The sequence below is a fragment of the Bos indicus genome, chromosome 6, assembly GCF_029378745.1.
Source record: "Bos indicus isolate NIAB-ARS_2022 breed Sahiwal x Tharparkar chromosome 6, NIAB-ARS_B.indTharparkar_mat_pri_1.0, whole genome shotgun sequence".
NCBI classification, from domain to species: domain Eukaryota; kingdom Metazoa; phylum Chordata; class Mammalia; order Artiodactyla; family Bovidae; genus Bos; species Bos indicus.
The window spans coordinates 63782290-63797492 of NC_091765.1; the positions used below are offsets into that span (position 1 = coordinate 63782290).

Below are 15203 nucleotides of genomic sequence, written 5' to 3' on the forward strand. Positions count from 1 at the left end.
CTCAAGTTTCACCCTCATCTTTAGTTCCTCTTCACTTTCTGCCATTAGAGTGGTATCATCTGCATATCTGAGGTTGTTGATATTTCTCCCCTGTGAACAGTATGAAAAGGCAAAAAAATTCCTACTTAGGATGTCAATATCTTTTTTTAATGTCACTAATGATGCTGGGAAAGATTGAGGGCAGGAGGAGAAGGGAATGACAGAGGATGAGATGGTTGGATGGCATCATTGACTTGATGGACATGGGTTTGGGTGGACTCTGGGAGTTGGTGATGGACAGGGAGGCCTGGCGTGCTGCGGTCCATGGGGTCACAAAGAGTCGACTGAGCAACTGAACTGAACTGAACTGAATGATAATAGGACCTTTCCAGAGCAATTCTGAACAGGCACTGCTATCCATTTCCTTAAAGAAATAAAAAGAAATTTGGTATTATGAATTGACAATGTAGAGAAATGGAATTAAATAGATATTTTGAGGATCTTAATAAGTGTCACTAACTAGCATATATTGAGCATTTAATTTTACCTGATAGTCTTTTAAGTGGTTTATATGGATTACTACATTTAATGCTCATTATAAACCTATAAGATGAGTAATACTGTTTCTCTCACTTTCCCTGCGGAAGGGAGATTATTTTCCAAGCTCCGAAAACTAGAGCCAAATTTTTCAAGGAATGTGACTAAAAAGTAGAAAATCATTCTGAGAGTTCAAGCTTTTGGCTTTTTGGGAGCGGGGACCAAGAGATTCTAGTATTGTCTCTTTCTAAACACGGTATTCCTCTCCCTAGTCTCCTTGTATCAGAAATTAGACATGTCTATACAAGATGAAAGGAAATAGCATATACTGTGGATTCCATCTATGCTCAAGGGTTTTGTTATTATAACGGGTGCAAGAAATGAAACTAGCACAACTGAATGGTGAAATCACTCACTATTTTGGTGACCTGAAATCAATACTATATGTATTTTTTATTCTTTTGTTGTATTTAACTCATTTTCCCTCATGTAAATATGATCTAGTAGTTACAACATGGTAGAAATTGTAGTCCAAGTTTACATTCCAACTGCCGAACAAGCATTAAAATAAGTTTAACTGGTGAATGAAGCTATGCGCTATTATTGCCAGTGAAGTTGACTTGCTTTTATTAACAACTTTGACCCACGGTTAATAAGTAAAATTGATACTGATATATCAATCATGAAACTGTAATACCTCTTCAATGTATTTCAAGATATCTTTTAAAAACTAGAGTAGTGATAACAAAATGAAGTTCACTAGATCCTCACATTTGCAAATGCCTACTAACATTGCCAGACACTTCCTGAGCTTATGTTACACCACAATAGGGCCTGACCGTGTCTGGAGGTAGCAGTCACTCCACATTCTAACATGTTTTGAAAAGCAAGTATTCAACAATGTGGTTGCAGGTAGGCTGCAACTCAGAGCATTTGCCTAATATCTTTCATACATAAAAAAATAAGTCAGCTAATTTTTGATCCCTTATACCTTCTATCCTACCAATCATTTAAATATCAATCAATCAACCAATCAATGTGTGTGTCTCCATGTGTGCATCTCTGTGTATATGTTTACAGTTCTAACAACTTCATTTACAATATTATCTTAATCAGTCCCAAGTTTTAGTTAACATTTCACCTACTCTCATTCTTTATAGGTGCCCATACGACAGCTTCTAATGTCATTACTCTGCCTCTTACTAACACACCAAATAACCCTCTACAACATAATTCACTACTACATAAAGCTTACTATGATAACTTTAAATGCAAAGTTTCTGACATTCACATTTTCATCCCTTGTTTCAAGCTGGAGCCTCATAATTGCTCAACAAAATAACTACCTTGATAGAATTTCCAGCATCATTGGTTTATTTGTTAACTTGCATTTCCATTCAAAAAAATAAATATTTACTGAGTTCCCAATATGGTACTAGCCACTGCACTGAGGGTTGATAAGACAAAAGTGAGACTTGGTGCAAATTCTCATGGAAAAAGTAGGCCAGTGTGGAAAGTCAACATGATAAGAGGTAATCCTATGATCCAGCAATCCTACTTCTGGATCTGTTTCCAAAGGAGATGTCTAAAAGACATCTGTGCTCCCATATTTATTGCAGCATTATACACAATAGCCAAATATGGAAACAACCTAAGTGTTTGTCAGCGAATGAATGACTAAAGAAGATGTGGTGTATAAAACAATGGACTATTATTCATCCATAATTAAGAAGGAAAACCTGCCATTTACAAGAAGATGGATGGAACTTGAGGCATTATGCTAGGCTAGGTTAAAGAAAGGTCAGATATAGAAAGAAAAATACAGTATTAAATCATTTATTTGTGGAATCTAAAAAAGCCACACCCATAGGAACAGAGTAGAATGGTTGTTACCAGAAGAATGAGGGGGTGGAGGAAATAAGGAGATGTTAGTTAAAGGGACCAAACATCCAGTTACCAGTTGAATCAGTTCTGGGAATATAACCCATAGCATTGGGATTATAGATAAAAGTACTGTACTATATACTTGAAAAGTTGCTAAGAGAGTAGATCTTACATGTTCTTGCCACATAAAAAGAAATAGTAATATGTGAGGACATGAAAGTGTTAGCTAACACTACAGTTCAGTTCAGTTCAGTCACTCAGTCGTGTCCAACTCTTTGCGACCCCCTAGACCTCAGTAGGCCAGGCCTCCCTGTCCATCACCAGCTCCTGGAGTTTACCCAAACTCATGTCCATTGAGTTGGTGATGCCATCAAACCATCTCATCCTCTGTTGTCCCCTTCTCCTCCTGCCTTCAATCTTTCCCAGCATCAGGGTCTTCTCAAAAGAGTCAACTCTTCACATCAGGTGGCCAAAGTATTGGAGTTTCAGCTTCAGCATCAGTCCTTCCAGTGAACACCCAGGACTGATCTCCTTTAGGATGGACTGGTTGGATCTCCTTGCAGTCCAAGGGACTCTCAAGAGTCTTCTCCAAAACCACAGTTCAAAAGCATCAATTCTTCGGTGCTCAGCTTTCTTCACAGTCCAACTCGTACATCCATACATGACCACTGGAAAAACCACAGCCTTGACTAGACAGACCTTTGTTGGCAAAGTAATGTCTCTGCTTTTGAATATGCTATCTAGGTTGGTCATAACTTTCCTTCCAAGGAGTAAGCGTCTTTTAATTTCATGGCTGCACTCACCATCTGCAGTGATTTTGTAGCCCCAAAAAATAAAGTCTCTTGCTGTTTCCACTGTTTCCCCATCTACTTCCCATGAAGTGATAGGACTGGATGCCATGATCTTAGTTTTCTGAATGTTAATAAAGCCAACTTTTTCACTCTCCTCTTTCACTTTCATCAAGAGGCTCTTTAGTTCTTCACTTTCTGCCATAAGGGTGGTGTCATCTGCATATTTGAGGATAACACTACAGTGGTAATCAAATTGCAATATACAAGTATATCAATACATTGTAAACTTACAAAATGTTATATGTCAATTATATCTCAACAAAGCTAGGAAAAGTAGGACATAATAAGAAAGAAAAAAAGTGACAAGTTATAGGAAATACACTGAGTGTACTAGGAAGAAACAGACGTGTAGGCTAAATGCAGGAGGATTATAGCAAGAGGTCACACAGTAAAACATGATCATGATACCAGGGGTACACTAAAAAACTCATGAGCCAAAAAATAAATTTTTAAACAGTATAAATCCAGTATAAAATATTTCATATACTTTCTCTTTTGAAAGTGGGATGATCTGAGAGAGTAGCATATATATTACCATATGTAAAGTAGATAGCCAGTGGGAATTTACTGTATGACCCAGGCAACCCAAAGCTGGTGCTCTGTGACAAGCTAGAGGGGTGGCATAGGGATGGAGCTGGGAGGGAGGTTTAAGAAGGAGGGAATATATGTACACCTATGGCCAATTCACGTTGAAGTATGGTAGAAACCATCACAATATTGTGGCATAATTATCCTCCAATTAAAAATAAAATAAAATTTTAAAATATCTAACAAAAAAAAAGAAAGTCCAAAATACAACTAACCTCACAGGATAATGTTTTATGACATGCTCCCTTGCAGAAATGAATGATGAGAAGCATGCAGACAGTAGGCACAGAGCACCTAGATTCAAGTCAGCAGCTAGAGGTTCACCATCACCCTCAGAACTTATCATTTAACTTACCTATGGGAGAAATTTTGAAATCCTGTGAATAAAGTTATTCTCATCTTTAAGTAAGTCCTTGCAAAATCTCCATTGGTATAGTCTCCTACTACTAAAAGAATGATCTCCATTAGAGAAGCCACCAGCTTCACCTGCAGGATTATAGCTGTTAAATGCTGACGATACTCTGAAGTTAATTTAAAAGAGGTTTTAAAAATTATAACTGTAACAAAACACAGGTTGAAGGGTTACCTAAAACACTACTTTCCAATTACTTCAAATTTATAGATATACTTCTAGAATACTTTAAGATTCAAAAACACCAGAAGCCACTAATCTCAATACCCATCAGGTATTTGATATTTTTTTGAACATAATTATAGCAAGTATAGAATTCAAAGGCAATAATCAATACTTAGGACCAATAAATTACAAGTAATTAACAAAAGTGATTTCAACTAAAATGCCCTCTTCACTCTGTTACTTTCTAAGAACACATAGTCTAGCCAAGGCTATGGTTTTTCCAGTGGTCATGTATGGATGTGAAAGTTGGACTGAGAAGAAAGCTAGCAGCGAAGAATTAATGCCTTTGAATTGTGGTGTTGGAGAAGACTCTTGAGAGTCCCTTGGACTGCAAGGAGATCCAACCAGTCCATTATAAAGGAGATCAGTCCTGGGTGTTCATTGGAAGGATTGATGTTGAAGCTGAAACTCCAATACTTTGGCCACCGCATACGAAGAGTCGACTCATTGGAAAAGACTCTGATACTGGGAGGGATTGGGGACAGGAGGAGAAGCGGATGACAGAGGATGAGAGGCTGGATGGCATCACCAACTCAATGGACAAGAGTTTGGGTGAACTCCGGGAGTTGGTGATGGACAGGGAGGCCTGGCATGCTGCAATTCATGGGGTCGCAAAGAGTCAGACATGACTGAGTGACTGAACTGAACTGAAGTGAACTGAAGAACGTATAAAGCATATTCTATTTTATAAGGTAAAATGAATTTTCTGTAGAAGATTACCTTAACACTGTTTAAATCTGTCAGTCTAGCAAACTGATAGATATTATTTGTTCCCCCAAAAGAGTGGTAACTTGAGTCATATGGTTTATTTTATTTAATTTAAAAATTATCCATGAATGTGGTAGCCTTAATCACTAAAAGTTAACCTTTTCATCAGGTAAAGACATAAAACATATACAGTTGGCTCTTCAATGCAAGATAGGGGCTACCAAGTTCTGCTCAGTGGAAAATCTGCTTACAACTTTATAGTTGGTCCTTGAATTTGAGAGAGTTATTTCCTAGGCAGGTTGATAGGGAGTCTAGGGGTCCCCAAGGAGAGATGGGTCTGGAATGCTCAAGGAGGAAGAAAGGACAAACTTTTTTCTTTCTCCACATTCCTTAGGATTATATAACAATAATGTATCCTGCCTAAGGACAGTCTTTGGATTCAACCTTCTGTTATCTTAAAATGTTAATTATGGGAGTAGACCTGGTCTTTACAAGGATGTATCTTGCCTGAGGACAGTGTTATCTTAAAATGTAAATTATGGGAGTAGGTCTGATGAGGTCTTTACAACCTCCAGACATTCTTGGGATTATATAACCTCATTGTTAACACTAGCAAGCCGGTACTCTTTCTGCCCCCTTCTGATGCCTATGTCAGAAGCTTTCTCTATCTCCTTTATACTTTAATAAAACTTTATTACACAAAAGCTCTGAGCAATCAAGCCTCGTCTCTGGCCCCGGATTGAATTCTTCTCCTCCGGGGGCCAAGAATCCCGGTGTATTCGTGTGATTCAACAACAACCTTTCAAATTGGAGGTTCTGCATCCTTGGATTCAAACAATCGCAATATGTATCATTTGAAAAAAAAAATCTGCTTATAGATGGACCCTCACAGTTCAAACTCAGTTTGCTTAAGGGTCAATTGAATTTTCCACATTCTTAAAAAAATTAACATAAATTAAGAAATACTAGCTTCATTCATATACAGCTCACTCTACTCATTTTTGCTTACAGAGCTATGTTTTAAATACTCACTAGACATTGAAATATATTTGCCAAATTTATTGCATAAAACAGGTATTACTTTTAAATACTTAAGAGAAAGGGCTTTGCAATAAGACATAACTATTCAAATTCCAGCTCAGTCCTATACCAGTTTCATGACCTAAAGATTTTATTTAACCTCTTTAAATCATGGTTTCCTAACTGAAGTATTAGGAAACTAATGCCAAGCTAAAGGAATATTTAAAAAAAAAGTAAACAAAGTAATGCCTACAAACATTTATCATAAAACTAGGTACATAGTAAATGTTCTTTTTATTACACATACTATACTTTGAAAAAAATCAACTCTTTTTTAAGCTTATAGGGAAAATGTTCAATAGCAGTATTTATTTATAATACTATCTGTGGCAGAGGACATGTATTATACTTTTATCCAGCTGTGCTGTGCTCAGTCACTTCAGTTGTGTCCAACTCTAAAAACTTCAATGTCTTATAGGAAATGGCACTAAATGTATAACTGCATTAAATGTATAAAACAAAACAAAGCAAAGATGGCACATAAATCATCTATACAGTATCATCATAACTTTCAAAAATATGTCTGTCATCTTCATAATTTAGAACAGAGGCTAGAAGGAAAGAAGTCATTGTATTAGAAATTACTGGTGATATTTTTAATTTTACTTTTCTTTTACAAAATTCCTAAAACTTCACGTATTACTTTCGTTATCAAAAAATAGTTTCCTTTGAACAACAAATTGACAATCACTTTTATATTTTAGACTAATTGACCCAATAACTTATAGCAAGAATAGGTAATAATTGGTGCTAACTTCATACATATTATTTCTTTTTTCCAAAGATATTTTTTTCTTTTTAAATAAGGCATGTGTCCACTCTCTCACACACACATATATCCATATCTTGAGTTCCAGCACTCTAAGTTACAAACGAGAAAGAACTGCCAAATAAGGCTTATAGGGCCATTCTTTTTGCTTCATTATGTGCTTAAAGACTGACCCACACATTAAAGCCAAACACCACTAGTGTTAAGCTAAACCATAACACTATTTCAAGAGATCAAGGTTACAGATAGTATTATGCCAAATATAAAAGTTTAATTCTCTTAAACAGTAGCCAATGCCATCACATGATCACCAAAAGTTTTGTACCCAAGGTTTTCTATCATTTTCAGTCTCATTATTCCAATTATCTGCATGAAATAAGAATCTTGGTATTTTACAAAGTTATCTGTTCCCCATTGATTCCAAAGTCATTCAGCCGTGTGGTTTCAGAAGAAACTTTCTCATGAAATTATAAAAATACTAGTTAAGTCTCCAGAAAAAAAAGAACCAACTTAAAAAAATAAGAGGAATAAAGTTATTTTTTCATAAAACAGTGTTTGGTGATAAAAGTAGATGCATTTTTAGACAAAAAAATAATGTACAATTTTAAGGATATGCATCTAAATAGAGTGGTTTTTAAAGATGTTTCTTAGAAAGCTTTTAATGCAACAGGTCTGCTAACATAGGACTAAATAGCTATTTGAATATTTTCAACTCAACCTAGCTTTCTTCAACCCAACACAGTGAAATAAATCAGAATAGATTTAAAAGACTGGATATAAAAATTCATTAAAGACAATAGAATCCACAGCCCAGATAAGAAATAGCACTGGATCTGAGATCTAGCACTCTTACACATCACAACAATTAAAAAAAAAAAAGGAAATCCCAAATTTAAGGAATATCAATTGAACCTAGAGAAATGTATACTTTTATACCACATATCAATCAACCAACAAAGAATGCAAAACACAAATATTATAAGAGAAGAGCAATGAATCAATACTACCTTCTTGTAAACACACTGATTATGAGAAACAAAGGATACATTAACATTCATTCTAATTGTGGGTAGTCTACATATCACATTCTAAGCAAATTACCTATTGTCTATGTAATGTAACAAGCTTCCCAGGTGACGCTAATGGTAAAGATCTCACCTGCCAATGCAGAAGATGTAGGAGACATGGATTTGATCCTTGGGTCAGAAAGATCCCCTGGAGGAGGGTATGTCTACTCACTCCAGTATTCTTGCCTGGAGAATCCTACCAGCAGAGAAGCCTGGCGGGTTATGGTCCATGGGGTCATAAAGAGTTGGACACGATTGAGGTTACTTAGCACACACGCATGACTACAATGCTAACATGAAATATCTTTTTTCTATTCCAAATATTGCTAAAAACAGCCCTAATTACACTTAACAGACATCCCCTCCAAAACAACAGAAAAAAAAAAAAAAAAAAAACAGAAAGTACAATAAATCACTGTTTTCCTTTAAGAAAAGACAATCCATCTTCAGTATTAGAAGAATAATACAAAATTTCATAGTACTGTATATGTTGCAGAGTCTAAAAGTCTTGATAAAATAATGAGTTACGACTGATAATAGATATAAGTGTCCATGTAGCCAAATTAAGCTGGTATTAAATCTTTAATAACCTGTATATAACCTTGAGCATTAGAAACTAATGACTTGGATACAAGCACTTAAGGAGATATGAATCTAGCTCAGTTTCTGTCAGAAAATATTGCCAAAGTTTCAACTCCTAATGGAGAGTATTAAAACATTTCTTGGCCCTGAATCAGAAAAGGGTTCTGTTGGAGTTGATCCAAAAGAACTAACTGGAGTATGATTGGCAAATCTGGGTGATTTGAACTTGCCCTGAAAAATCCAAGTTCCAGGAAAGAATCTGGTTATTAAGTTGGTAGTTTCAAACTTCTGAAAGTGTATTATGCTATCACTTAATTGCAAAGCAATTTTGTAATTAACTTTATAATTAAATCAGCTATACTTCTGGTGGCTCAGACGGTAAAGAATCTGCCTGCAATGCAGGAGACCCTAGTTCAATCCCTGGGTCAGGAAGATCCCCTGAAGGCGGGCATGGCAATCCACTCCAGTATTCCTGCCTGGAGAATCCCACAGACAGAGAAAGCTGGTGGGCTACAGTCCATAGAGTTGCATAGAGTTGGAGACAATTGAAGCAATTTAGCATAGTACAGCACAGCACAGCACACTTACCAAAAAACAAATTTTAAATTTAATACTGACAAGAAAAAGTCTTCACTATAATTGTAACACCTAACTTTTTAAAGCTCTTAGTATAGGTCAAGCATTACACATTAATTCTCAAATCCTATAAAATTCATACTATAATAATCTCATTTAAATAGGTGAGAAAACTGAAATAATTTAGTCAGGATTACACATTTGGCAAATAGCAGCATTTGGGATTACTGAAACATTTGTCACTCTCCTTCCATCTCTACAGAAACTAAGGGGAAAAGTGGGGTGGGAAAAGGTAGTGAAGAGTTGAAATTGATATTCAAGTGTATAAACTGCAATTCTATAATTTTCAGAGCAGTTTCAAACTCCTAAATTTACATGTAGCTTGAATTTTAAAAGCTGTTAAATTGATTGATATGTGTTATACATTAAATAAATATTTTTGAAAGAATTATATCAAAGGGGAAATAAAAGATAATAAGACCCTGTCTGCCTCTAAAACAGTGGTCAAAGAAGTTCATCCAATGCTGTCGTTTTTATGAATAACACTGACTTTTAAAAATAGAGGCCACTAAACAAGATAACTACACTCTGTATATGTGTGTGCTTAGTCACTTAGTCATGTCCGACTCTTTACAACCCCATGGACTGTAGCCCTCCAGGCTCCTCTGTCTATGGGGATTCTCCAGGCAAGAATACTGGAGTGGGTTGCCATGCCCTCCTCCAGGGAATCTTCCCAACCTAGGGATCAAACCCAGGTCTCCTTCATTGCAGGAGGATTCTTTACCAGCTGAGCCACCAGGGTATATGTAACATTATTACTTATACTAAATATGATGGAAATACAGTGCATTTTCGTTAACCAGTATTAAATGGAATCCCTTCCAATATAATTTGTGAAATGTGCTTCAAGCTATACAATGCATAAAATAAATGTGTGTATAACAGAGTTTGAGATAAATTTTATATCACAAATAAAAAAATGGCAACTATATTCGGTTGGTCTACAGGAATACTGCTTCAAAAGAGGCATATTTAATCTGGAATTATGTATTTTCCCCAAAAGGATAATCAATGGAAAATGCTATAAGTTGCTTCCTTAGATTTCTGAGACTTTTATGAATGAATCTCAGAACTCATTTGTTACATGATTACTCTGCAAGTAGTTATTCATAATATAAATATTTTGTTTCACTTCTAGCTCCAGAACTGAAATATCCTAAATTCCAAACAATCTCTCAAATCATCTTTTGAATTAAATTGGCTGAGTTTCCAATTTCAATGTACTATCTCATGAGCATTTTTTCATAATTTAAAGAGAACCTGTATTACTTCTTCATAATCAAAGTAATGGACATTTTTCAAGTCCCCAAGTTTCTAGGGGAAAAAGACCAAAACTATGAAAGATTCTGAAATGCAAGACCCTTAACTTCAGAGCACTTATGCTTATATCTTCTCTAACTAAAAGTCACTAAAAAAAAGTCAGAAGTTATTTCCTCTCATCTTCTGAAGTGCCTGGAAATAAACCCTTATTGAAATGCCATAAATGCTTAGATGTTAAGTGTCAATAAAGGCCCCTTCCTTTGAGTGGCTTTTCTGACTACAGATCCTTTTATTGTGTGACAAATAATACTTTCATATAATAAAGACAATTAGATTTTTATTGAAATGTAATTGATTTACAATAGTGTGTTAATTTCAGGTATAGAGCAAAGTGATTCACTTATATATATAAAATTTTCTCAAATTATTTACCATTTTGGTTATTATGAGATATGGAATACAGTTGCCTGTGCTATAGAGTAAATCCTTGTTGCTTATCTATTGAATGCAGAGTAGTTTGCTAATCCCATGACTCCAATTTTATGCCTCCTCCCCTCCCCCCTTTGGTAACCGTAATTATTTTTTTATACGTTGGAGAGTCTGTTTCTGTTTTGTATACAGTCTTATTTGTATTAAAATTCCACATATAAGTGATATAATATTTATCTTTCTCTAAGACAATTAGCTTTTTATCTAGCACTTCAATGGACACTTTCTTTGCTTTTCTGTTGAGATGGTTTTCTTAGGAAAATCAAAACTATTTAAAAAAAAAATCTTAGTGTGGGGATTTTGTCACCCTTAACTCCAAGGTTACTAGAATATACAAACAATGAGCAACTTCCAATAGAGTTGAAAGGAAAGGTCCTTTCCACTTTCCCAGTCAAAACAAAGTGCAAAAATTGCCTGAATCCCAAACAGTGAGTGACTCAAATAAATAAATACAGTGAACGCTGGGCTTATTTCCATCGTTGGCTATCAGTGCTACTCTCCCTAACACTACAGGAAAGTTTTCAGTCTTCTTGTATTTTGACAAAGAAAAAAAAAAAAAGGGTTTCCCAAACGATGCCCCCGCTGCCATGGCAAGTGGCTTTTCATTTGTCCAAACAGCTCTCGGGTTGTGGCCATCCTCACCTTATACACGTCACTGAAAATTGTCTCCGCCCGGGCTCCCCATCCCCCAAGCCCCAGTGATACTTGGTGGAGTTCTTGAACTTCATCCACAGATCGCCCTCGCCACGCCAAGTGCACTACAAAAAGCATCATGCCAGATGCTTTCCAAATCTTCTCTTGTTCACTAAGTTTAGAAAAATCTCTGCATTTATTCCCCCTGGGAAAGTGAATTCAATCCCTCATTCGCACTGCAGGTGCCCAGAAAGGAAATACAACCACGTGCGCGCGCGCGCGCGCGCGCACACACACACACACACACACACACACACGTGCACGCATACACACCATGTCCCTTCCTAATCTCCAACCCTGACAGCAGCACTCAGACAACCAAAGTCCGTTCCCTCCACCCCACTCCGTCCAAAACACATAACAATTACAGAAGACTACTGGCGCTGGGGAAATGTGAGATTTATTTGGGTCAATGGAAACCTCTTTTCCCCGGACTTTTGAGGCGCTTTGCAGACTTAATCGCCACTTTTCTTGTTGCCCACTACAGAAATCACCCATAATGGGACGCTCCTGCGCGGAACCTTACCACCAGGAGGCCATCGGGACGCGGCGATACCTTGATGCCAACCCTCCCTCTTGAGGGACACCACCGGGACCCACATAAATTGACCCCCAGGAGTACAGCGGAGGCAGAGAAACGGGAGGACTTAAGCGCTCAGCCTTGCGCTCGAGTCTCTTCCCAGCCCTGGGTAATAGAAGGACACCCAGCGCCTCCAAGAGCTGGGCAGGGCAGGAGGGCAAGATCAATAAAGTTAAGGAAGAGGACTGCTTGGGCACTGCGTGCTCCGAAGCTGTTGAAGAGAGGCGCCGAAAGGGACATAGACGCAAAACCAAAGACCCATCGGCCACGTTGGGCTGGGGGCGCGCAAGGACACCGGAGCCGCCGGAAGCCGCGGGGGTCGGCTAGGGGGCCGGCTAGGGGGCCGGCTAGGGGGCCGGAAGAACTGGGAAACGCGGAAACTTACGGAAGAAGATGTACTCGGTATAGCTGCTCCAGATCTTGTCGTCGCGGTACTGGTTGACGAAGGCGGCGGTGCCCGAGGAGTTACACGCCACCATGTGGAAGCCGGCCTCGGATAGGCGATCGAACGCCTGCTCCAAGTAGGTGAACTTGAGGTAGAAGCGGGACGTGTACTTCTCAGGCGGCCGGTCAGGGTCACGGCTCTCGTTGAGCGTGTCACCGAACACCTCCTTGGCCAGCGCGATGCGTCCGCACACCATGATGCGCGCCACGCGCCGGAACTTGGCGTCCGCCTGGTTGTCTCGCACCGTGGTGTAGGAACCGCGGTAGCCGAGTGTGAGGAAGCCCGAGCGCTTGTCCTGCGCGCTGCCGCTGCTGTGCGCTCCAGGGCCCGAGGGTGCGGCGGCCGCCGCCCCGCGCAGCAACAGCGCGTCGCTGCTGCCCTGCGAGACGTTGTCCTCCAGATCGCTCTGGCAGCCCTCGTCGTTGAGCGAGTTCTGCTTGGTGACCTTGGGCGACAGCAGCTTGACCAGGTCGGTGAGCTGGAAGTACTCGGCCTCCCGTAGGAGCCGCTCCTTCTCGGGGAAGTGCTCCGGCAGCGCGAGCTGCTTGTCCCGCAAATAATCCAGCACGTACCTGAAAAGGAAGCCGTCCCGGTCGATGAAGAAGCGCGCCCGGCTGTCTCTGGGCAGCTCGCCCCGGCGTCGGGCGCCGCCCCGGGGGCTGGAAGGCGAGAACATACTGGCCAGAGTGCTATCCGGGACGCTGAGCAGCGTCGAGTGCTTGGTCACATAGACCTGGCCCCCTACGTTCAGCTCCACCACCTCGGGGAAGGGCGAGGGCACGCAGGGCCCCGGGGTGGCGGCTGACGAAGCGCCGGGGGAGCTGGACGAGGAGACCATCTCGCTAATGGGCAGGATGGTGCCGCCGCCGCTGCCCGTGTCCTTCAAAGCCATGGTCCCCCCTCCGCCGGCCAAGTGACCCTGGAGAGCAGCACTTTCTCCTTCCCGAAACCCGTGCCCTGCGCCCCGGGTGGTGTGCGCCTGATGCGCCCTCGGGCCGGGCGGCACGTTCCTCCGGCCGGGGCGGCCCGGTTCAGGGCTCGGGGCGGCGGCGGCCGCGGCGCCCGGGCTCCATCGGGGAGCGGTGCGCGGGAGAGGAGCTCTGCGGGCGCCGCGGCGGCGGCAGAGGCGCCAGGAGGAGCGGCTGCTCCTTTGGGGCGAAGGCGGGGAAGTGTGAGAGAGACTTGCGAGAGGCTCTCTTAGGCTGCCGCTCGGCTCTCCGCGGGGAGGGCGGGAGGAGGGGCCGGAGCGAAGAAAACTCGCCGCCCTAGCAGCTTGCGAGCGCGCCGCGAGCCCGGAGCGCGGACGGTGGCGCTAACTACCCCTCACAGCCCGGGAAGCGAAACTGACGTCAAGCCCAGGACTGGGACCCGAGCCACAGCTGTCATTTAAAGAGATAGGTGCCAGCCTCTGGCTGCAGGGCTCTGACTCTAGGGGGCGGAGCCGAGGGCAGAGCCTGGAGGTGATGCTACTTGGCAGCGAGTGGGGAGACGAGGAGAAGCGGGCAGGGAAACGATAACGAACGGGGAAAGGCCAGCTTTCTCTCCTTCATTCTCTCCTTCATTCATTTCATTCCCTTTTTCCGTCGTCCGTCCTTCTCTTCCTCCCTTGCCCTTGTTCGCCCAGTAAAACTGTTTTTTTTTAATGCTGGCATTAAGGTGGGAAGTGGGGTAGGGGTTTGGATTATTAAAAAAAAAAAAAAAGCTATGCTCCTTATCTGAAATTACGACAAGTGTTGGCAGGAGGGTTTTGATTGTCAAAAGACTGGGAGCGAGGGAGGGGGTTGAATCTCTTGTAGTGGTTTTAGCATGGTTTTTTGAAGTGAAAGGCGAAATGCACGAACCTCTATTACATTCCGATGTCATGATTGCATATTTAAGTGCACGCATCGTGTGCAGTTGAAGAATTTTTAAGACTGAAATCTGATTTCAGTTCACAAAACTAATCACAGATTGTGGTAACGCGACGGTTCTCTCCTTTCATTTCGTCAGTGTTTAATTCATAGTAGATGCTTAATAAATGTTTTTGAAGGAATGGACGGAGCCAGGGAGGAAACTTGGTCTGTTTGTTCCTAGTTTCCTATCTTGATCTGTGCTTTGATTAATCTCTCCTTTTCCCTTTCAGCTCCATAGGGCAAGAGAAATGGTTTACATTTTATTAGTTATATAACCCCAAGAGTCAGGTCACAAATGAAAATTGTAAGAATTTAAGCTCACTTTAATTTCCATTTGTACACAACACAGGTACAGTCTTTTAAGATCAGCGTTATTTGTGATAAAGAGTGAGGATAGAGATGCAAATGAACCTCACTTCTGCCTATTCCTCCTGGGACATCCTTTTGTGTTCGGAAACATAGAAAATCATTAATTTATATAAAGTTCAAAGGAGAAAAAGTATACAGTGGCACAAGTAGATTGTGT

At 40.5% G+C, this 15203-nt stretch overlaps 1 protein-coding gene across 1 annotated transcript in view; it reads right to left on the minus strand.

The window, feature by feature from the left end:
- Window positions 1–14125, minus strand: part of KCTD8 (potassium channel tetramerization domain containing 8) — a 263192-nt gene extending 249067 nt beyond the window's left edge. The window contains exon 1 of the mRNA XM_019962132.2: window positions 12726–14125. Within this exon, the coding sequence (XP_019817691.2) occupies window positions 12726–13677 (952 nt within the window). The 5' untranslated portion in view covers window positions 13678–14125. The remainder of the gene's footprint in view (window positions 1–12725) is intronic.
- Between the last annotated feature and the right edge of the window lie 1078 nt (window positions 14126–15203).